The 24020-nt window shown below is 45.5% G+C and overlaps 1 protein-coding gene across 1 annotated transcript in view; it reads right to left on the reverse strand.

Annotated features, from left to right (window-relative positions):
• The window catches only part of LOC137332674 (sodium- and chloride-dependent neutral and basic amino acid transporter B(0+)-like), a 53515-nt gene extending 41290 nt beyond the window's left edge, over positions 1-12225 (reverse strand). Inside the window, exons 1-5 of the mRNA XM_067996619.1 lie at positions 12154-12225; positions 11994-12029; positions 11755-11908; positions 7204-7335; positions 1754-1921 (exon numbers count right to left, since the gene is read on the reverse strand). Of these exons, the coding sequence (XP_067852720.1) occupies positions 1754-1921; positions 7204-7335; positions 11755-11908; positions 11994-12029; positions 12154-12225 (562 nt within the window). The remainder of the gene's footprint in view (positions 1-1753; positions 1922-7203; positions 7336-11754; positions 11909-11993; positions 12030-12153) is intronic.
• Between the last annotated feature and the right edge of the window lie 11795 nt (positions 12226-24020).

The raw sequence follows: 24020 nt of genomic DNA on the forward strand, positions 1-24020 counted from the left end.
TAAGTGAGTTGGCAAAGCTCTGGCAGACGAATTTCAATGCCGTGAGAGGTCATTCATTTTGGACCAAAATGGATCGATTAGAGTATTTTTTAAATGGTGAAAAGCTAGGAACAGTGGAGGTCCAAAGAGATGTAGGGGTCCATGTACACAAATCACTAAAATGGTGGTCAGGTGCAATCGATTACACCCAGCACCTGTGGGAAGCCAGCCACAGCGTGGAATCCAACTGCCCTCTCCATCTGGCTGCGGTCATCCATGGGGAAGTTGATGTCGTGTGAGGCCCTGTGAAACAAGCCGTCGGTGACCTGCCTTATGCACTTGTGTGCAGATGACTGAGAGACGCCGGTGATGTCCCCGGTGGCACCCTGGAAGGATCCGGATGTGAAGAAGTTGAGGTCAGTGGTGACTTTGACAGCGACAGGTAAGAAGATGGTGCTCGGGCCAGCCGGGAGCAGCTCGTCATTAAGGAGGCTGCAGATGTCTGCGACTACCTGGCGACTGACTCTGAGCCTTCGTATGCACTGCTCCTCAGAGAGGTCCAGGAAGCTGAGCCTCGGTCTGTAGACCCTGTGGCGAGGGTAGTGCCTTCTGCGACGCACCTCTCTCTGCGGTTGCCCTCCCTCCTGCTGTGCAGGTGGATGTGCCACAGCATGGTGTTGTGGAGCTCCACATGTCAGGGGCGGATGGCGTGGCCGGCGAGGCTGGTGATGCTGTTCGTCCTCCGAGGAGGTCATGACTGCAGCTACGGTGGCCCCTATCCGGAAGGTGTACGTCTGAGGGGGTCCGCAAGGTAGGTAAGTGTGTCCGCACACTGGGGTTGAGGTTCCAGGTCGGTGAATTTTCTTGTTAGGAGGAGGGTGGCGGAGGCCAAACTTTGTCCAAAGTGACAGAGTGGCCTCCTGCGATGGTTAAGGATCTCCCCGCCCCCCCCCCCCCCACCTGTCGGATGGACCTTTGCAGCTGCCACAGGCTGGTGGCTGTAACACGTCCGTTTGAACTGGGAGTGTTTCCCCCAGTACGGGAAACAGTCTCTGTCAATTGCAAAAATCCCATCCCTCCTAATATCACAGGTCAATCAGGCTTGTAAACAGCCTGAAGTACCTGCTCAAGTACTTTAAGTAGCACCCCGCCGGCTTTAATTGCCGGCGGGAGTCCCACATGCGGGGGCTGCGCGTGCATGTGAGCGGGTCAGTGGGAAACCCGGAAGTGGGCGGGATGGAGCCGGGCTCCCGACCTGCCCCGGGAATTGCCGATTTTCGGAGCCCCCCCGCGGGTGCTAAAATCGACCCCATTAAAACAGGCTCTCCCCAATACAAACACAATTATATACTAGAATAAAAATCAGAGTGTTAGAGCAGGATTCCACGGGAGGTGAGAAGAAAAGGAAAGAGAACATGACATTAAAATAAAACAGGCAAACATGCAGACTAAAGATACACAGAATAAGAAATATACAGAAAATGGGAGACACTTTGGGTAAAACTCACACGAAGGGAGAAAGTGAGAAAAAGATTCTTGCACAAACACAGAGATACACAGACAAGAGATAAAATGTGAGACACAAACACAGAGATAGAAGGAGGGAGACACAAACAGCTGACAAAAAACAAAAAGATAGAAAGAGCAGGAGAGAAAGAATTAGGGAAAAGGTGATGAGCAGAGAGACAGTCATAGGAAGAAAGAGACACTAATTTTTTTATGAGAAATGAACAGTTGATGTCTATAATTTACCAAATAGAAATTATCACAATACCTCTGGGAGTCCTGCTGCATGTTTCATCTGCACCCCACCAACTGAAGCAGTCTGTCCACGGCAGGGGGGATTGGAAGGAAGCAAACAAGTAGTACAGGCTGTAGACGATGATGCAGGAATAGGAAATGTCGGCAAGTGCAAGCATAATGACTGTAGTGATCCCCACACCTTAGAATAGAACAAGGAACAGGAGCTTAGATTAGAAACTATGTATTTGAAATAAATTCTTTCACATGGGTGAAAGTTCTGTTCAGAAAGCAATTTTGTTTAGTTACAATCGGGCACCATGTAATTTCTGCTGTTATTTGTGTGCCCAGAATTCACATTCTGTGTTGCAGTATAGAACAGCTTGCCACAGAGATATGATAGGACCAGATCTTGCTGAGAAAATAACGGTGCATTAACAACGCAAGCCGTTATTAATGTGCAAATCGGCCAGCAAGTTGAGGGGATTAAGAGACACGCCATGACTTGCAATTCTCTAGAACATGCAGATCAATTTACGCCGCTCGGCCGTTTGCCTCGCACAAATATTATCTCACCCTGAACCTCCCCGTTATTTTAAAGAACGTGCTGGATTTGCTCATTAATTGCCCATTAAACTCGCCACAGAAAGTTAAGTCTGGTAATGAACAACATAGGTACCTGTTTAACGATGCAATCGTTGTTAATGACTGCCAATCAACCTCTCATGGCCAGAAACTGAACAATTTAAACTGAGGAGTCTCATTCCTTCAGGTGGTAAATTATTGGAGATTTCGTAAATTTTAAATGTTTTTTCTTTATTTTTCTTTTCTGTCTCTTTTTTCTCTCTCTCTTAATCCAATCTTTCTTTCCTTCTCTTTAATGATCTTTCGGTACCTCATTGAACTCTAATTCACCCTTTTTGCCTGTGGTTTCTCGGTTTCTTTCCCAATCCTTAAATCTCATTGGTCCCTGTTGCCCTCGCCGTGCCATTACCAGCTTGCACTTCCAGCAAATTACAGCGCAAAACGTTTCAAGCTGGACAGTCGAGGAAAAGGTCCAGCTAACAATGTACGCCCGAGAATGTCCTACTCCACACTAGTGAAAATACTTAAATATTTAAAGTGTAAAACCAATTTTCTTATCGTTTTTAATTGTGGAATTAAATGAAAAACCCTGAATTGGTTAAATTACACAAGTTGGGTGTTAACTCCTCCTCCATTTTCCTGAGGATCCAAACCATTCTGGGGTTTGGTCCCACAGGTGCTGCTCACCCTCTGGTCTCCTGTCCAAGGGCACATTCTTCACCCAAGAACATCATTAACTATTAACAGGGAGGGACATCCCAGCTGGGCCCAGTCCTGTCCTCACCCAATGTCCATAACCCACACGTGTTCTGTTTAGCAGGAGTTGGCAATCAGTGACAGGATCCTTGGCTGATGTTTTCCTCCTTAGTCTCAGGACACGGGGACAGCTCCAGTGCCCTCACTGTTGCCCGGGACAAGCTGCACTGTTGAGCTACACATGTGATTTAGTTTATTTTTTAATTCTAAGCAGTACACCAGCTCCCATTCATTCTCTCAAAACTCTCTCAATTTGTTTTCATTTTTCATCATGCTTTTCATTCGAGACACACCATTGCACCAGGAGAGACTGAATTCCCTCCTCCACTTTATATCAATGGAAAGTATTTATCCACATCCTTAAATCCCTTTCAATGATCTGAAGAGCCCCCAGTTGCTGCATCAAAATGAAATGAGTAAAATTAACACAATCTTAATTAAACAACATCACTTTTAGAAAAATGAAACATGAAACCAACATCAGCGTTAATTACTGAATGACAGATAGAGAGTTCTCCAGGTATTGGGTCTAATATCTGATAAAATTTGGAACGAGGAAAGAAAACATTTCACTCGCTGTTTCTGTCTCTTCACTGCCTGTCTCTGTCTTTGTAAAAGTGTACAACAAATCAGATTGTAAACAGTACTTCTGCAAGGCTGGTTTAAATCTCCATCTGATAAGGAAATTATAACCAGTGTGTTCGTATGAATTAATCACTATGGGGGAAAAAATTCGATAGGGGCCGTTTTTGGGCGCGGGTAGCATGTTACGCTATTACCCCGCACCCAATGGCCCCTGCGCAGGCGGGTCGCGAGTTTCGGCCCACCCGAGGACTCACCTGCAATCAGCGTTCCATTCGGGCCTTGCGTGTGGAATCAATGCAATTCACACTTTCCACCACCAGAAGGAGCTCAATCTCTTAAAGGGAAGATGTTTCTTAAAATCTCTTAAAGGTAGCTGGTACCTGTTATTTGCTGAAAATAACAGTCAACTGTCTGCACGGAGTGTGAACGGAGATCAGACATCGCACATATAAAACACAGATGCAGGTCCCATCCCTATGTTTACACACTGATGAGTTATGTTAAAACATTGAACAAAGGTTGCACACCACTAAATCCCACATCCTCCAATCTGCACGCCAGACTTCACCAATCTGCCGATCTGAGTTGGTACCAGGCCTGCGAGAGTGCGTGCACCAAGGTTCTCTGCTGATGCACCAGAGACCTTGGTGCAAGAGGTGGACAGAAGGAGGGACATCCTATATCCACAGTGGGGCAGGGGGGTGTTGGGTGGGGGGGGGGGGGGGGCAAGAGGCCTTATAGAAATATGTCCAAAAGACAGTGGGAGGCAGTAGGGGACAGAGCCAATACCAGATGCACAGCGTCATGAACATGGATGCAGTGCAGGAAGAAGTTCAATGCTTTGACATGAGTGGTCAAGGTGAGTGAGGTCATCTGTTTAGTGGCGTCTTCTACCAATTGTGCCATGCACTACACCCCTCATCACTCACATACCAACAAACTCATTCCATCAGTACTCAACTCTTCCAACCAGATGCTTCCTCTTATACATTACCACTGTTTCAAGCTGCCCACCCACAACTCACAGGCCACACATACTGGCAGCTATTCAACCATGACAAGCACATCCCCCAGACAAAAGTCCCGCTTTTTTGCAGGAGAAGGTGGCACATATCAAGAGGCAGCAAGTGGCAGTGGCATTTAGCCCGGCGAGCCTGTTCTGCCTTTCAATGAATCATGGTGGACCTGTGACCTAACTCCATATACCCGTCTTAGCCCCATATCCCTTAATACCCTTGGTTCACTGAAATCTATCAATCTCAGATTTAACATTCACAAGTGAGCAAGCATCAACTACCGTCTGTAGAAGAGCGTTCCAAACGTCTCCCACCCTTTGCGTGTAGAAGAATTTCCTAACTTCACTCCTGCATGTCCTGGCTCTAAATGTTAGGCTATGTCCCCACGTCCTAGTATTGAAGTCTAGGAGATCTCCAAAAACAGTTACAAATGTCTCGGCAGCCAGAAGCCATAATCCAGCCACTAACCTGTAAATCCTGCATGGTCCCTGCCATGGGGGGTCCTCCAGGCACTCTAAGACACATTCGGATGGTCGTGGTTAAGACTGTGGGCGCTAAATTGGGCTGTGTAGTGCCCGTTGTTTCAGCACTACATGGCCTCTCCAACATCCAAGATGGCGTCTTGGATGCACACGCACGTTTCCAGCGTGATGTGCACCAGACGCCATCTTGGTATAGGAGTTAGCGCAGGCGCAGATAACGAATGCTGGAATCATGTAAGGTAGGGAGAAAATGGCGTCAATCAGTGTGCAACGCTGATTTAAAGTAATAGACACCATTTTGGGACTTAACACTCAACTCAGTGCACAGTCTTAACCCTGACCATCTCAACGTGTCTTAGAGTACCTGGAGGACCCCCACCAGCACTATTTAAAGGGACCATGCAGGATTTACAGGTCAATGGCTGGATTATTGCTTCTTGCTGCCGACTCATGTGTAACTGTTTTTAGAGGTCACCTATATTTGAATACTAGGACTATGGGACATGGCCTAACATTTAGAGACAGGACGTGCAGGAGTGAAGTTAGAGAATGCTTCTACATGCAAAGGTTGGGAGAAGTTTGGGAAGCTCTTCTGCAAATGGCAGTTGATGCTAGCTCAACTGCAAATTCTAAGTCTGAGATTGATAGATTTTTGTGAACCAAGGATATTAAAGGATATGAGGCTAAGGCGGGTATATGGAGTTAGGTCACAGGTCCACCATGATCTCATTGAATGGAGGAACAGGCTCGAGGGGCTGAATGTCACTGCCACTGGTTGCCTACTGATATGCGCTACCTTCTCCTGCAAGAAAGCGGGACCTATGTCTGGGTGATGTGCCTGTCATGTATGAATAGCTGCCAGTGTGTGGGCCTGTGAGTTGTGGGTCGGCGGCTTGAAACACTGGTAATGTGTGAGGGTGAGAGGAAGCATCTGATTGGAAGAGTTGAGTACTGATGGAAAGAGTTTGTTGGTCGGTGGGTGTTGGGGGGTTTCGTGCATGGAGGAGTGGATGCGGCTCGTGGTGCACTTGGTAGGAGACGCCACTTGACAGTTGACCTCACTCACCTTGACTACTCACATCAAAGCATTGAACTTCTTTCTGCACTGCATCCATGTTCATGATGCTGTGCATCTGGCATTGATTTCGTCCCCCACTCCTCCCACTGTCTTTTGCATATATGTCTGGAGATTCTCTTGACCCTCCCCACCCCTGCGGATATAGTATGTCCCTTTTTCTGTCCACCTCTTTCATCAAGGCCTCTGGTGCATCATAGAGAACCTTGGTGCACGCACACTCGCAGACCTGGTACCAACTCAGATCGGCAGATTGGTGAGGTCTGGCATGCACACTGCAGGATGTGGGATTTAGTGGTGCACAACCTTTATTCAATGTTTTAACATAACTCAACAGTGTGTAAATATAGAGATGGGACCTGCATCTATGCTTTTTATGTGCGATGTCTAATCTCTGTTCAGACTCTTGTGCAGACAGCAGACTGTTATTTTCAGAAAATAACAGGCACCAGCTACCTTTAAGACAGCCTGCCTTTAAGAGATTGGAGCTCCCCCTGCTGGTGCAAAGTGCAAATTGCACAGAATCCTCGTTCAACACTGCTTTCCAATGCAGATTGCAGTTAAGTCCTCAGGCCTGAAGATAGTCTCGTCCTGCCTGCGCAGGAACCACTGGGCACGGGATAATAGCGGATCATGCTAACCCCGCCCAAAAACAGGCCCTATCCAATTTTCCCCCTGTGCGTTGAGTTGAGCGTTAAGTCCAAAAATGGTGTCTATCACTTTAAATCAACGTTGCACACGAATTGAAGCCATTTTCTCCCTACTTTACATGATTCCAGCATTCGTTATCTGCACCTACACTAACTCCTATACCAAGATGGCATTCTGTGCACGTCACGCTGGAAACATGCGTGCGCATCGAAGACGCCATCTTGGATGTCGGAGATGCCGTAGCGCTGAAACAAGGGGCGCTATACGGCCCAATTTAGCACCCCATTACTCATTTAAACTGTTGCCGAGCTTGTGTTGCTCAATAAACACTAACCTTGTAGCATTGGCACGGCTTTCCACACTGCAACAGGTCCGAGGCTGGCAAACTGCCCAAAGGAAGATTCTAAGAAAAACATTGGCATCCCAGCGAGTGCCAGCATGAGTGTGTAGGGAATAAGAAATGCACCTGGAAAAAATTGTAAAGGAAAGCTGAAAAAAGATTGTTTGGATGCAGTTTTGGTGTGAATGTTAAACAACTAAACAGTCCATTTCACATTAACACAGGAACTAAATATTGTCATTGACAGAACAGTGTGACTGCAGATTGCAAGTTTACTCAGCATCTGAATACAAAACAAAACAGTCACAATGGACATAAAGACTCTTATCCTGTTGCATTACTCCCAACACCACAGTTCATTGTACTTGAGAGTCTCAAATGGCACCTGACACAAAGTAAATACTCTATTTCAGCACAGTCAAGTCGTTTACAGGAAATTCATTATGGGGTCGCTGCTGAGGGTGAAAATACAATGTGTGCTCCCAGCAGAAACTTCTTGCATTGATTTTGCCCCAGGAAATGGAGGATCAGTCATTACTGTCAAAACTACAGAATGTCAAAGTGCATAAAGAGATTATTATAATGTCAAAAATCACCACAGCCCTGAATTTCCTCAGTATTTTTAGATCAGACCATAATATCCGTGTTGGACCTTTCCCTGGAGTTGATTTTGGGTGGGACCCAATGTCATCAGTTTTCCATCTGTTTTGGCCCAATGAAATTGCTGGTGGAAGTCCAGGCCGTGCTTCCTGCACCTGCCCCTTCTACAGCGCTCATATTGGGATGGATTTTGCTCTGAGCGGCGAATGACGGGCGCCTGCCATTCGTTCGACTTGGTCTTGCCCATAGACTTTCCATGTACTTTTGCACTGCAAGTTCCTCCTATCAGGTCCTCAATCCAGTACGGCGCCCTCTCCCGGGCATCTGGGACCTGAGTGAACGGGGCAAGCTGCTGTTTATCCCCTTAACCAATCCGATTGAAGCACGTTAATAAACAGCACAGACACAGAACCAGGAAGTGTAAGTTAGAACAGTGAATTCAATGTAAAATCAGTTACAAAAAGTGAAATAAAGAGAAGGTAAGAAATAATGAATTAAAAAACAGAGATAAAAGAGGCAGGAAGTAAAAGTAAAATAATTAAAATTATATTTTTTAAACATCCAACAAGAATTAAAATGTGAAGGAATGAGACACCACATTTGTAAAATTAAATTTTCAGTGACAGAACTGTTATTTGCAACTCATTAAGATTTACTTGGCCTTAAAAAAAATTGATGGCCTTTTCCTGGCGAGATGACTTCATTCCCATCAGGCAGGAAAGGAACCTCGCGCTGTTGCAGTCATTTCGACGGTGAGTCAGCCGGCGAGATGTCCTTCCCGTGCAGCTTGCGGAGGAGCAGGGCATCTGGGAGAGGAATTTCCGGATTTCCGATTTTAGCCGCGCATGTGCAGTTGCCGGAAGTTTCTCTACCATTTACACTGAAATAACGGTGAGCGATTTTAGGCTCATCATTATTTTCAGAGCAAAATCCAGCCCAATAAAACTGAACTGTAACGACAGGGTGAGGTCATGAGTCCAAATTCCCATCATTACCTCCCCATTTCACTCAGTCTAACAAACGACCATATAAAACAGGTGTTGTAGCTCACCAGGATCAGCTGGTCCTGTAGGAAATGCTGTATGGAAAAGAGCTCTGAACCTGGAGAAGTTTGACTGATGGCGCAGCATTTACTCAATTGTTTTATTTTCCCCCAGGGAGCTGCTGAGGTCTAGTGAGGGATTCTCTGGTGCCTCACAAATTTTAGCCCCCACTACCCGCAATGCAGCATATAAACTTGCACCCTGGGTTTTCCACTGGGGAGCCTGTGCATGCCATTTTTATGGAATGGGATGAAGAATCCCAAAAGGGAGCAAAGGATATTGTGGCTTCATAGGAGAAGACTGAACCAAACCCCCAATCTCCACCTGTATATTTCTATAGGCCCTGAGCTTGTATAAGGACGGGTGAAAATAGTTTTGCCTCTGGAGACTCTGATGCACCAAGGACGCCTAGAATAACCTTTGGACTCAGACCTACAGCTCAGATCAATGACCTGAACAGCTGCACCAATGGCAGTCAAAATGACCAAGACTCTCAATTTTTATGCCACAAGCTCCTTCCAGGCTGAAAATGGGACTTTGTGTGACATTAGCCGAGATACAGTCCAGGCCTGTATTCACCAGGCGATGGATTCTCTCTTTAGGAAAGCTGGAGACTTCATACATTTTGTTGAGACACCAAGGCAGCAGCCTGAGAGGGCAATAAAACCTCTTAAAACTAAGGAGCTGATTGAACAGCAGGGACAATTCATACATCAACATCTCATTAATGAGTGACTATGAGGACACATTCCATATCACACACTACCTCTTACAATTGTGCTTCTCCTGGGTGTTTAGACATTCCTTCCTACAATCTATTCCAGAGCTTCTCCCAGGAGCAACCTGAGGGTCGGTGCCACGAGAGGTGATTGGCTGTACTCATGGACCAAGAGCCCTTGTCCCATGACAGCTAAATCCTGGGAAGGTCCCGCTGTGGTTCCGTATGTCTGTTGCAGCTGCCTGAGCCGCTTGACCTTGCTTCCCCCATGCAACTTGAATAAGCCTCTGAGGGGCTTGGTGGGAGGGATACCATACGATGCTACCCTGAGAGAGAACAATATCATGTCAGTCGACTCCTGCAGTGCTAATGGTACTGAGCCCAGGGTCAGGGTGGTCACTGGTCAGTGGACGGTCTGATGTAATAGTTCCCACAAGGTCCTGAAAACCCTGAGAGAGGATTTCTTGTAATCTTACCCCAAATGTATATAAACAGGAAGACAGTTCTCTCTCAATCTATTGCCCAGGGCCTGAAGGGCTATAGTCTGTGCTTCTAATGAGGAGGCACCAACTGGTCCTGGGCCGCTCCTGTGGGGAGGGGAGGACGGTTACAGATTATTGTGAAGTTTCCAGATGCTCCACTGAATTCTTCAATGAGGAAAAGGCTCCTCTGATGCTGCTGCATATGGAGCCAATGGACTCGACCATGAGTCCTGCCATCTGCTGCACATTCTGGGAGATCGGCCTCAGTGCCTGCACAAAGGTGTGATGCCCGTCCAATAAACCTCTTTTCAGAACAGGGCCCACTGATCTGAGTCATTTGACCAAGAAACAGCTGAGTGCTCTCCAACTCCTTACTCCTCCCGTTCCCTCATTCTCTGTGACTCTACGAGTGTTGGTTCCTCTTTCTCCTTCTAGGTCAGTGGAGCTCTGAGTTGGTGAGTGTTAAAGAGAAAGCGAGTGTCACAGGGGGTGAAAGAGAGGGTCTGTGCCCAGAAGTAGAAGGACCAGAGTCATTATCATCATCAAATACTCCTCCTCCTCCTCTTCCTTCTCATCTGCTTCCTATGCTGTGATTGATCTGTGAAAGAGAAGGACAGGAGCTATACATGGGTGTGCAGCACCCAGAGAGAGGAATGAGGTTGTGACAGTAATCTTCTGGAGACTTCTGGCTGTCTGTTAGACTGTGCTCCTGCAGCAGGTGTTGACACTGATTTTTACACACTCACTGACAGCTGGTGAAAGTAATATTCAAAAGGAATAAACCATCAGTTCTACACATCTGGCAAGACTCATTCATTTTATATAGAATTACATCGAATTTACAGCACAGAAACAGGCCATTCGGCCCAACGTGTCCATGCCAGTGTTTATGCTCCGCACGAGTCTCCTCCCACCTTACTTCATCTAACCCTATCAGCAACTCCTTCCATTCCTTTCTCCCTCTTGTACTGATCTAGCTTCCCCTTAAATGCTTCCATTTTTAAATACCATCTATTTAATGTCACTAAGAAAACATTTCTTTAAAAGGGTTTGTGATCAGTGTCAGTCTTTCTCGAAATATAAATCTCACTCCAAGATATTCCCAGAGTTTATGGGTTTTACTTTGGAATTGACAGGTGGAATAATTTCTTTATTCATTTCCAGTTCTCCAGCTAATCTTGGTGATGATCTTTAAGTGAACTTTTTCTGGTACTGGACTAGGAACCTACAGCTCACCAGTTCAAATCCCATCAAGACAAATTGTGAAATTGAAATCAATAAATCTGGGAACCTGTGGGCTGGAGCAAAAAATGACAATAAGAGCTGGTGGAGTGTTGTAAAAACCCAACTGGTTCACTAATGTCCTCAGCTGAAAAGGTCACTGCCACCCCGACCTGGTCTGACCGACACATGACTCCAGTCCCACACCATGTGGTCATCTCTTAATGCCCTCAGAGCAACTAGGGATGGGCAATAAATATCACCCACATCCCAAGAAAAAAGATTTTATAAATAGCCAACAGTTTTAAGCTGTGAGATTCAATTAATTGCTCCTGAAATCAGCAATGTTCAATCCTGTATTATTTACTGAGTACAATAAAGGGTTCCCTGATTCATTGAATTTAATATTCTTTATAAATCAATGAATTGTTCCCTTTATTTCTGCTTTCTCTCCCCTGTATTTTGGATTTCACTACAGTACCTCCTCCATTTCTGTAAGCCAGGTAAGGGAATCGCCAGACATTGCCCAGACCCACAGCACAGCCGATCACTGAGAGCAAGTAGTCAGTCTTCGAAGACCAGTTGCCTCGCTCCACATTCTCGTCCCTTTCACTCACATATTCATTGGTGGCAGCCTGGGGGAAAAAGAGGAAATGGCCCACTCAGAAGTTAGACTTTGTCAGACTAGAACTCAAGTAAAAAGTACAGTTTTCACCCAACGACTGAAGCATTGTGTTGTTCTCCATTTAACAACAACTGGTTGGTAGTTTGGAAACACCCTGAACCCCACAGAGAGCCTCTGAAAATCACCAAAATCCCTAAATCAGCACCTCTGAGTGTTTTACATGAGATTACTGTCATGTTTTGATAAAATACTCACCGTGTCCTCTGGAGGGTGTGTTTGGTGATCATTCTGTGAGAACCCAGAAAAAGTCAATTCTCTCTTGTCCATTTTTGGACAATGATGAACGATTCTTCCACTTGATCAGGAGTTGGATGCGAACCTTGAGGAGGGCACTTTTGTCCAAAAGTCTTCAAACTTTGTACTCTGATTAAGGATGATTCAGCTCCACACCAGGCAATTACTCTTCCACAGTCAGAACCCAGCCCCTTACGTTGTTTAAAACTTGTCTAGCTCTGTTTACTCAGGGTCTGGTGATACTCAAGGTCCCAGAGCATTTCTGCTATTAATTACTCAATTTCCATACTAAAAGGTCCTTTGCAGATTATTTGCATTAGTTTCAGAACATTCCAGACAAAGTCCTGGGATTCTGCTTCTGCAGGTTTGACCACATCTGCATTTTTAAAGGGAACAGCACCAAGTGCTCCTGCACCAATCAGGAGCTCGAGTAAAATGTTCTAATGCCGGAACTTAAAGGGAACCTACTGGTGCCTGAGCTCATTTTACATTTTTAAATTACAATTTGAATATTTGGTTTTGTTCCAGTTATACTGAGAATATGGATAAATTTTAACAGGGAGCCGGGATGAGGGTGGAGGTGGGGAGGGGGGTATTGCTGATGGGAAACCCGGAAATACAGGTTTCCCGGATGTCCTTACAATGTTGACGTAAGTACATCTTTCATTTTTTTTCTGTAGATTTCCCGCCCAATAGCCAGCCAGATTAACAGACTGGCTGTCAGTAGGATGGGAGAACAGCCAGGGAGTTGGGTTGGGGCCAGTGGTTATTGGGAGTGGTCATCAGGGGTCATCGGGGGGGTGTTGTTCGTCGGGGTTCATCGGGGGGTCATTCATCGGGGGGGGGGGGCGGTTCCGGTTTCATCAGGAGAGTTTTGAGGTCATTGGAAGGGCATGGGTCATTGGAGGGTGGGGGGGTTTGGCCATCAGAGTCGGGGTCATCGGGGGGGTGTCGCTCATTGAGGAGAGTCATCGAGGTCGGCGGTCATTCGGGGGGCTCATCATTTTTTTTCTAATGGCAGCAACTTAAAGCAATCTATTGGACTGTCTGAGTTACTTTTACACTATTAAATTATATTTTTTGGTTTCTCTCCAATTATACTATCTGCTCCAGGTGGTTTCACACCTAATGCAAAATGACAGACTGACATCAGTTTAGCTGCACCTGTGGGGTTTATGGATGTGCAGTGTAGCTGCACTATTAAATGCTAAAGGGTCTTGGAACCAACTGTCCTCAACACTATCAGCTAGAAATTACTGTTGGTAATATTAACGGACAGACGATTAACAAGTTCATATGAAGTTCCTCTATCTGCTCCATTAATGGAGATGTTAACCCATCAAAATAAATAGGTTAATGTCTCCATTAAAATACCAGAAATCGTAAACTGATCTGAATACATTAAATGTTCATTCATTAATATCACCAACAGTTGTCGGTAACTTAACGTGTGATTAATTGCGTGTTTAATAAAGAGATTTAATTGGGTATAACAGAGGTCAGAATTATTGTAATAATTCTCTTCTTCCTGATGTTTACCTGTTCAAATGGCATTTAAAAAAAATTCCCTCCACCCTCAAAATACATCAAAGAAACAAGAGGACTGAAGATATAAGATAAATAATTTTAAACTTAAAACGTGATTTATTATATTTGGGTTATTATGACATCAATAGACATTCCTGAGATTTGAGAAGCTTTACTATATAAGTGTCCAACCACAGGAGGCCTGAAAGTCATCCGTCCCAATATTGGGTTGGATGATTCAGGCAAGTGTGTCTCTTGATGTATCATTCAGAAGTTGGGTTGAAAGAGAAAATTGATGAGTCCGTGGAAACAAAATATTTTGTAACTTGATTGGTTCATTGTCTTCACTGATTTATATAATTCTAGCTAAAGATTAAACAGAATAAGATCCCTTTTCACGTTGCGATCGGGGACTGTAGTGTCTGAGTATTACATGTCGATCGGGGGGATACTGGGGTTGGGGAGGCCCACGGACTCCATGAGGGCCCTGGGGGAGCATTCCTGCTTTTGCTCAAACTGGCGAACAAGGGGCTCAAAGAGATACAGATTCACCCCATCCTCCAAACGTGAAAAGGGAATCCCCAGATTTCTCCCCAGCCCAGTGTGCAATGGGACTCCCCAGGCCTCTCCCCGATCCCAACACAAAAAGGGAAATCCCCAGATCTCTCCCCAGCCCAACAAGAAAAGGGAATCCTCAGGCCTCTCCCTTATCCCAACTCAAGAAAGGAATCCCGAAGCCACTCCCTATCCCAATGAGAAAAGGGATAGCACAGAACTCTCCCCACCTCAACATGAAAAGGGAATCACTAGGATTCTCTCCAATCGCAGCGGGAAAAGGGAAAAGCCAGTCATCTCCCTATTCAAATGTGAAAAGGGAATCCCCGGGCCTCTCCCCATTCCAACACAAAAAGGGAATCCCCAGGCCTCTCCCCGATCCCAACACAAAAACAGAATTCGCAGAACTCTCTGCATGCTCCAAAAGTGAAATGGTAATCCCCAGGCCTCTCCCCATCCTAACGCAAAAAGGTAATCCCCAGGCCTTTCCTCATCTCAATTCTAAAAATGAATCCCCAGGCCTCTCCCCATCCCAATTTGAAAAAGGAATCCCCAATCCTCTCCCTCTACCAACTAGAAAAGCAAATCCCCAGGTCTCTTCCCATCCCAACGCGAGAACAGAATCCCCAGGCCTCTCCCCGATCCCAACACAAAAACAGAATTCGCAGAACTCTCTGCATGCTCCAAAAGTGAAATGGTAATCCCCAGGCCTCTCCCCATCCTAACGCAAAAAGGTAATCCCCAGGCCTTTCCTCATCTCAATTATAAAAATGAATCCCCAGGCCTCTCCCCATCCCAATTTGAAAAAGGAATCCCCAATCCTCTCCCTCTACCAACTAGAAAAGCAAATCCCCAGGTCTCTTCCCATCCCAACGCGAGAACAGAATCCCCAGGCCTCTCCTCATCCCAACATGAAAGGGGAATCCTCAAGCCTCTATTCACTGCATTTATTAATGACTTAGATGACAGGATAGAGAGCCACATGTCCAAGTTTGCCGATGACACAAAGATAGGCAGCATTGTAAGCAATGTAGATGGAAACATAAAATTATAGAGAGATGTTAATAGATCAAGTGAATGGGCAAAACTGTGGCAAATGGATTTCAATGTAGGCAAGTGTGAGGTCATCTACTTTGGACCAAAAAAGGATAGATCAGAATACTTTCTAAATGGTGAAAAGCTCGAAACAGTGGAGGTCCAAAGAAACTTATTGGTCCATTTGCATAGATCATTAAAATGTCATGAATAACAGGTACAGAAAATAATCAAAAAGGCTAATGGAATGCTGGCCTTTATATCTAGAGGACTAGAACACAAGGGGGTAGAAGTTATGCTACAACCAAACAAAGCTCTGGTTAGACCACACCTGGAGCACCGTGTTCAGTTCTGGGCACCTCACCTTAGGAAGGATATATTGGCCTTGGAGGGAGTGCAGCGTAGGTTTACTGGAATGACACCTGGACTCCTAAGGTTAAATTATGAGGAGAGATTACACAAACTAGGGTTGTATTCCCTGAAATTTAGAAGATTAAGGGGTGATTTGATCAAAGTTTTCAAGGTATTAAAGAAGAGATGGTTCCGGTACAGTCTAGATACATTCCCGCGAGAGGGAATGGTAGGGCAACCAAAGCCAGAGCTCCCTAGATGATGAAACAGGTAGAGAATAAGATGAAGCAGAAAAAGGGGGCATATGACAGACGTCAGGTTGATAATACAACTGAGAACCAGGCTGAATATAGAAAGCACAGAGGAGAAGTGAAAAAGGAAATAAGAGGGGGCACAGGGTGAAAAAGGAAATAATGAGAATAGACTGGCAGCTAACATAAAAGGGAATCCAAAAGTCTTCTGTAGGCATATAAATAGTAAACAGGTAGTAAGAGGAGGGGTGGGGCCAATTAGGGACCAAAAAGGAGATCCAAGCATGGAGGCAGAGGTTTTGGTTGAGGTACTAAATGAATACTTTGCATCTCTCTTTACCAAGGAAGAAGATGCTACCAGAGTCACAGTAAAAGTGGAGTTGGTTGAGGTACTGGATGAGCTAAAGATTGATAAAGAGGAGGTAGTAGAAAGGCTGGCTGTACTTAAAGTAGAAGAGTCTCCTGGTCCAGATGGGATGCATCCTAGGTTGCTGAGGGAAGTAAGTGTTGAAATTGCAGAGGTGGCCATAATCTTCCAATCATCCTTAGATACGAGGGTATGCCAGAGGACTGGAGAATTGCAAATATTATAGCCTTGTTTAAAAAAGGGCATAAGGATAAACCCAGCAACTACAGGCCAGTCAGTCAGTTTAACCTCAGTGGTGGGGAAGCTTTTAGAAATGATAATCCGGGACAAAATTAATAGTCACTTGGACAAGTGTGGATTAATAAAGGAAATCCAGCACAGACTTGTTAAAGACAAATCATGTTTAACTAATTTGATTGAGTTTTTGATGAGGTAACAGAGAGGGTCGATAAGGGCAATGCGGTTGATGTTGTGCACATGGACTTTTAAAAGGCACTTGATAAAGTGCCGCATAATAGGCTTGTCAGCAAAACTGAAGCCCATGGGGCAGTGGCAGCATGAATATGAAATTAGCAAAGTGACAGGAAATATAGTGATGAACGATTATTTTTCGGACTGAAGGGAGGTATACAGTGGTGTTCCCCAGGGGTAGGTACTAGGACCATTGCTTTTTTTGATATATATTAATGACTTGGACTTGGGTGTAATGGGAACAGTTTCAAAATTTGCAGATGACACAATACTTGGAATTGTAGTAAACAGTGAGGAGGATAGTAAAAGACTTCAAGAGGACACAGACAGGCTGGTGGAATCGGCGGACACATGGCAGATGAAATTTAACACAAAGAAGTGTGAAGTGATACATTTTGGCAGGAAGAATGAGGAGAGGCAATATAAACAAATTGGTACAATTCTAAAGGGAGTGCAGGATCAGAGAGACCTGGGGGTATATCTTTGAAGGTGGTAGGACAGGTTGAGAAAGTGGTTAAAAAAGCACACAGGATCCTGGGCTTTATAAATAGAGGCATAGAGTACAAAAGCAAGGAAGTTATGTAGAAACTTTATAAAACACTGGTTCGGCCACAGCTGGAGTATTGTGCCCAGTTGTGGGCACCGTACTTTAGGAAGGATGTGAAGGCCTTAGAGAGGGTGTAGAAAAGATTTACCAGAATGATTCCAGGGATGAGGGACTTCAGTTATGTGGATGGACTGGAGAAGCTGGGGTTATTCTCCTTACAGCAGAGAAGGTTGAGAGGAAATTTGATCGAAGTGTTCAAAATCATGAAGGGTTTAGATAAAGTAAATAAAGAGAAATTGTTCCCATTGACGGAAGTGTCGAGAACCTGAGGACACAGATTTAAGGAGATTGGGAAGAGAACCAAAGGCGACATGAGGAAAAACTTTTTTAGGCAGCGACTAGTTATGATCTAGAATACACTGCCTGAAAAGGTGGAAGCAGATTCAATCGTGGCTTTCAAAAAGGAACTGGATAAATATTTGAAGGGAAAAAATTTGGAGGGCTATGGGGAAAGAGCAAGGGAATGGGACTAAATGTATTGCCCTTACAAAGAGCCGGCACGGTCTTAATGGGCCGAATATCCTCCTTCGGTACTGTAACCATCCTATGATTCTATATTTAGGGGGAATTGATGGAGTAGAAAGAGAGAAACTATTTCTGTTGGTTGTGGAGTCTCGGACTAGGGACATGGCTTAAATATTAGAGCCAGGATTTTCAGGAGTGAAGTTCGGAAACACTTCTACACACAAAGGGTGGTAGAAGTTTGGAACACTCTTCCACAAACGGCAGTTGATGCTAGCTCAATTGTTAATTTTAAATTTGAGATTGATAGATTTTTGTTAACCAAAGGTATTAAGGGATATGGGGCTAAGGCGGCTATTTTGAGTTAGGTCACAGATCAGCCATGATCTCATTGAATGGCAGAACAGGCTTGAAGGGATAATTGGCCTACTCCTGTTCCTATGTTCCTACATTCCTGTTTTCCTCTGCCGATACCAAGGAGAAAAGGGAATCCCCAGGCCTCTCCCCATCCCAACTCAAACACGAATCCCCAAGCCTTTCCCTATACCAAGAAGAAAAGCGAATCCCCAGGACTCTCCTCATCCCAATACGAAAAGGGGAACCCCAGGCCTCACCCCATCTAAAATGGGCAAAGTCAATCATCAGGCCTCTCCAAATCCCAATGCAAAAAGGGAATCCCCAGGCCTCTCCCAATCCCATCACAAAAACAGAATTCCTGGACGTCTTCACATCCCAATGTGAAAACTGTACCCTTGGCCTCTCCCCATCCCAATGTGAAAAAAGAATCCCCAGGCCTCTCCATATCCTATCATGAAAAGGGAATCCCCAGGCCTCTCCCCACCCCATCACAAAAATGGAATTCCCAGGCCTCTCCCCATTCCAATGTGAAAGCTGAACTCCCAGGCCTCTACCCATCACAATGCAAAATGGAATCCACAGGCCCCTTGGATGGGGAGAGGCTTGGAGAATCCGTATTCAAGTTGAATGGGAAGAAGCCTGGGGATTGCCTTTTCACATTGGGGTGGGGTGGACATGGGAAATTGATTTTCACATTGGGATGGAGAGGGGCCTGGGGATTCTCTTTTCATATTGGTATGGGGAGGGGCTTGGGATTCCCTTTTTGTGTTGGGATGGGGAGGAGCTGAGGATTCCCTTTTCGTATGTGGATGGGGAGGGGCCTGGAGATTCCCTTTTTGTGTGGGGATGGGGAGGGGCCTGCGGATTCCCTCTATATGTTAGGATGGGGAGTGGCCTGGGGATTCCCTTTTTGTGTTGGGATGAGGAGGGGCCTGGGGATTCCCTTTTTGTATTGGGATTGTGAGGGGCCTGGGGATTCTCTTTTCACAAAAAGTGAATCCCTCGGCCTCATCCCAATCACAATGCAAAAAGGGAAACCGCAGGCCTCGTCCCGATCCCAACATGAAACAAGAATCCCAATAACTCTTCACGAATAGGGAATCCTGGTCTCTTCCCCATCCTAATGTGAAAAGGGAACCCCCAGGCCTCTCCCCTTCCCAATGCAAATAGGAACCCCCAGGCCTCTCCCCATCCCTGTGTGAAAAGGTAAACCCCAGGCCTCCATCCATTCCAATGTGAAAAGTGAATTCCCAGGCCTCTCCTGATTCCAACGTGAACCGGGAATCCACAGGACTATCCATAAAAAGGGAATACCGAGGATGCTCCTGATCCCAACGCCAATAGGGAATCCCCAGCCCTCTCCCCATTCCAAAGCAAAAATGGAATCCCCGGGTCTCTTTCCCATCTCTGTATGAAAAGAAAATTCCCAGGCCTCTTCCCATTCAATGTGCAGAGGGATTCTCCAGACCACTCCCCAATCCCAAAGCAATAAGGGAATCCCCAGGCTTCTCTCCATCCTGTCATGAAAAGGGAATCCCCAGGCCTCTCTTCATCCCCATGTGAAAAGGGAATCCTCAGGCCTCTCCCCATCCCGTCGCAAAAACAGAATTCCCAGGTCTCTCCCAATCCTAATGCTGAAAAGGAATCCCTAGGCCTCTCACGATCCCAATGAGAATAGGAAATCCCCAGGTTTCTGCCTGATCCTAACAAGAATCGGGAATCCCCACGTTTCTGCCTGATCCCGAGAGTAGGGGATCCCCAGGCCTCTCCGTGAAAATGTAATACCGAGGCCTCTCCCCATCCCAACACAAAAACAGAATCACCAGGCTTCTTCCTATCCCAACAAGAAAGGAGAAACAATAGGCCTCATTCCCATTCCAAAGTTAAAAGGAAATCCCCGGGCATCTCTGTGAAGGTGGAATACCGAGGCCCCTCCCACTCCCAACGTGAAAAAGTAATTCTTAGACCTCTTTCTATCCCAACATGAAAAGGAATCCCCAAGACTCTCCACATCCCAACGCAAAAAGGGAATCTCCAGGCCTCTCCTTATCCCAGCTTAAAAAGGGAATCTCCAGGCCTCTCCCTATCCCAGCTTAAAAAGGGAATCTCCAGGCCTCTCCCTATCCCAGCTTAAAAAGGGAATCTCCAGGCCTCTCCTTATCCCAGCTTAAAAAGGGAATCTCCAGGCCTCTCCTTATCCCAGCTTAAAAAGGGAATCTCCAGGCCTCTCCTTATCCCAGCTTAAAAAGGGAATCTCCAGGCCTCTCCCTATCCCAGCTTAAAAAGGGAATCTCCAGGCCTCTCCCTATCCCAGCTTAAAAAGGGAATCTCCAGGCCTCTCCTTATCCCAGCTTAAAAAGGGAATTGCTAGGCCTCTCCTCATCCCAATGAGAAAAGGGAATCCACAGGCATCTTCCTGATTGCAATGCGAACAGGGAATTCCCAGGTCACTCCTCATCCCAACATGAATAGGGAAATCCGAGGTCTCTCCACATACCAATGCAAAATAAGATTCCTCAGGCCTTTCCCATCCCAACGTGAAAAGGGAATTCCCAGGCCTCTCCCCGATTGCACTACAACCCACTTCCCCCAGGTCCCTGACTGCGGCCTCTTGCTCTCCCGCCCACTGGTCAGGTAGTGAATCTGGCTGGATGTCAGGTGATAATCCGTGAAGTTTTATTCAAATGAGGCCCTGCCATTGAGATCGACAGGGCCTCCTCATCCTCAACATGTCCGGGTGTGCCGCCCGCTACTGGGCTCCCTTGCGGCCTCGCACAAGGGAGCCCAGTAGCGGGCTCCCTTGCGGGAGGCCAAAGTTGAGAATCGAGGCCAAAGTTGAGAATCACGAGTGAAGAGGATAGAATTCACTTCCTGCTCCTCTCAGTTACTCCTGAGTTCAGACTGTCACCCGCAGTAGCTGGCTGAGCCATCATGGTGTGTGTGAGTGCCTGAACCAGAGGGAAAATCAGTTCTATTATATAGATGAGTCTATCCTGACTGCGTATGAGACTAAACAACTGAAAGGGGAAGATCCATACGACTTCTACGATAGATTATGATGAATATATTTTGCAGGAAGGGAAGTGATCCAACCAAGGGATGATTTTGAATATTGTTTCGTCATAATGTATTGCCTGAGATACAAGATTAGTCTCCATATTGAGGCAGGAGCCTGTAGTTATGCAAACTGGGAAAAGGCCCAAGACTCTTGGGCAATCACCACTCGCCTTCAGAGTGCCTCTCGGTCAGAGGAACCCAACTTATATGTGCAGCTATATTCTGTTTGCACCCAACAGATTTCCTTACTGATTGAGGGAGGGTCACACCCAAACTGACAGCTAACAATGCTAATCAAGAGAGGGAACCAGTAAGACACTCGAATTCCCTGTCAAAAGATCAAGTAGGACAAACTTGTGACAAATATTTTCTAGATAAAGCTATAGGAGAGGCCAGACCTACAGGAACAGGAATTCAGGTAACCGAGGCCAAGAGTCCCAGAGGGATAGGAATGATAGGCTACTGAGGAACAGTTATTCCAAACTTAGGCTGCAAAATACTAGCTCCTGACAAAGGGAGAGACAGCATCTGGACGCTCGATCAAGCCACTCAGGTAAAGATAATTCCGGTCTACTGGGGGGAATTGAAAAATCTTAATGAGAAAATAAACCAAAAGATGGAGGGTGCAGCAAAACCAGAGTACGAATGGAGGTACCGGCTCCCAACACACCTCGGCAATAACCTCCAGCGTTCCCAACGCAAATATTAGGCTGACCAGGCTATGAGAGTCCGGAGATGCTGCTGAGCAAAAGGATTCCCAGAACTTAAACATGAAAGAAGTCGCAGTGACAAAACATGTAGATTCACTAGTTGATGTATGTTACCTCCATCGGATTGAACCTGATGCTATCGAACCCCATGATAACCATTATTGTAAGAAGGATGATCAAGATCCCACGGATCCCTCTTCCAGGGAAATAAAGGAAGATTCAAATAGCGTGAGGCCTGCTCAGATAGGAAGTGCTGCTCAGCTAAACCACCCTCAGGGCTTAAAAATAAGAGAAGTCTTGGAAGGAGATATTGATGAGAAACCAATTGATGCATATTGCATTCACACAATTGATCAGCATTTTTTTTCAAATTCAGACGTAAAAGAGAATGATCATGCAGGTCCAATGGTGAAAGACCATCCCCACATCTCGAGTACCAAAACACCAGAGCTTAGATGTATTGATGGGGACAGTATTCAACTGCATCCTTTTGTGGTACAAAATGTAGAATAATGCCAGACTAATTATGGTCAAGAAAACATCGGACTGGTTACACTACGAGTAGTTAACCATGTTTTAAATTAAATCCTATGATGGTTCAAATAGCTAATGCTGTAGGGTTAGGAATGATGTGGAGTGAGGAATGGACCTCAAAAGAACAAGTCTTATCTTTGGCCCAGGTGGCAGGCCAGAGACCAAATTAATGATAACCAGTTTGAAAAGGATCTGGGTCCGTCCTGGTGTTGAGGTTTATCAGCTAATCCATACTAAAGTTTTGCAAGATTTCACTAATATGGTTCCAATTACCGGTCAGAAGAGACTCGATTATTTCACATTTAACCAGTATAGCTAGGCCAATTGTGCTACTTATTTGTAGTCGAATGTATTAATTATTTTACAAGTACTTTAAGGTCATCCTGTATTGTAACAGTAGGTGACGCATATGCCAGATGTTATTGTTCTAAAATACACTGCTTTTAAGGAGGACATGTCGGATCTTCTTTTCCAAGGAGGTGGGAGTTGTGGGATGGTGCCCTTAAATAGCCTGAAGGGGACCTTTAAGATTTGATGGGGTAATGCCCTGTCAACTGACTAAAATGGAGTTTTCGCTTGAAAGCTGACCACACAAAATGGAGTTCAGCTGTTGAACTGAATGCTGGTTTGATTGACAGAAGTGGGATGAGATCATCTGGCACATGTGTCACTCTGGTTGGTTAATTGATGTAGGGAGATCTCCTTTTGAAATCAAGATATAAAAATAAGAGGGTTCTGCACCACTCAGACAATCAGACACACCAACCATCAGCATTACACATGGACAATCAGAGCTTTGGGGCCTGGTATGTGTCAGAATCAAGTGACAAAAATCAGTGTGGATCAGGTCCCGCTGTGTCATTCCTGCGACTGATGGGAGGGAACCCAGTCGCTGAATACTGTAGGTGGGAATTGTTGTGAGACCAGGAGTTCCTGTTGACAATGTGCAGTGGCGGGAATCCCTTCTATTAAGCACCAGGACTCAGGTAGGAGCAGGACTGAAGGCTCATGATGCGGGAACTCTAATGCTCAATAATTCTACTCGAGAAAGCTACTATATCTAACTCATAACTATTTAATGAAGGACACATCACCATCTGATTATAAAGAGCTTTTATCTATGTCCAGGCCTCTCATTCTGAAGATACATTGCGCACTAGCGGCACTGTGGGAGAGCCTTAACCACACAGACTGCAGCGGTTGAAAAGACTCATCACCAGCATCTCAAAGACAACTAGGGATGGGAAATAAAATGTTGTCCTTTCCAGCGACACCCACATCCTCAGAATTAATTTTTTTAAAATTCTGACTGCTCTAAGCCATATTCACGTGCCTTTTATCAGCAAAGTCCAGTCGCAAACACTTTGTGCGTTGGACAAGAACAACTCTCGTTTCTTCCCTTCTGCTTTCCTCGTCCTCCTTTGCCATTAATTTGGTGAAGGGAGGAATTCCCATGGGGAAAACTCCATGTTGATAAAGAAGAACCTTTCAATCTGGATGGGGAGGGGTAAAAGTTACTTGTTGGCCTGATAGGCCCACAAAAA

This window comes from Heptranchias perlo, chromosome 15 (genome assembly GCF_035084215.1).
Source record: "Heptranchias perlo isolate sHepPer1 chromosome 15, sHepPer1.hap1, whole genome shotgun sequence".
Classification (NCBI taxonomy): domain Eukaryota; kingdom Metazoa; phylum Chordata; class Chondrichthyes; order Hexanchiformes; family Hexanchidae; genus Heptranchias; species Heptranchias perlo.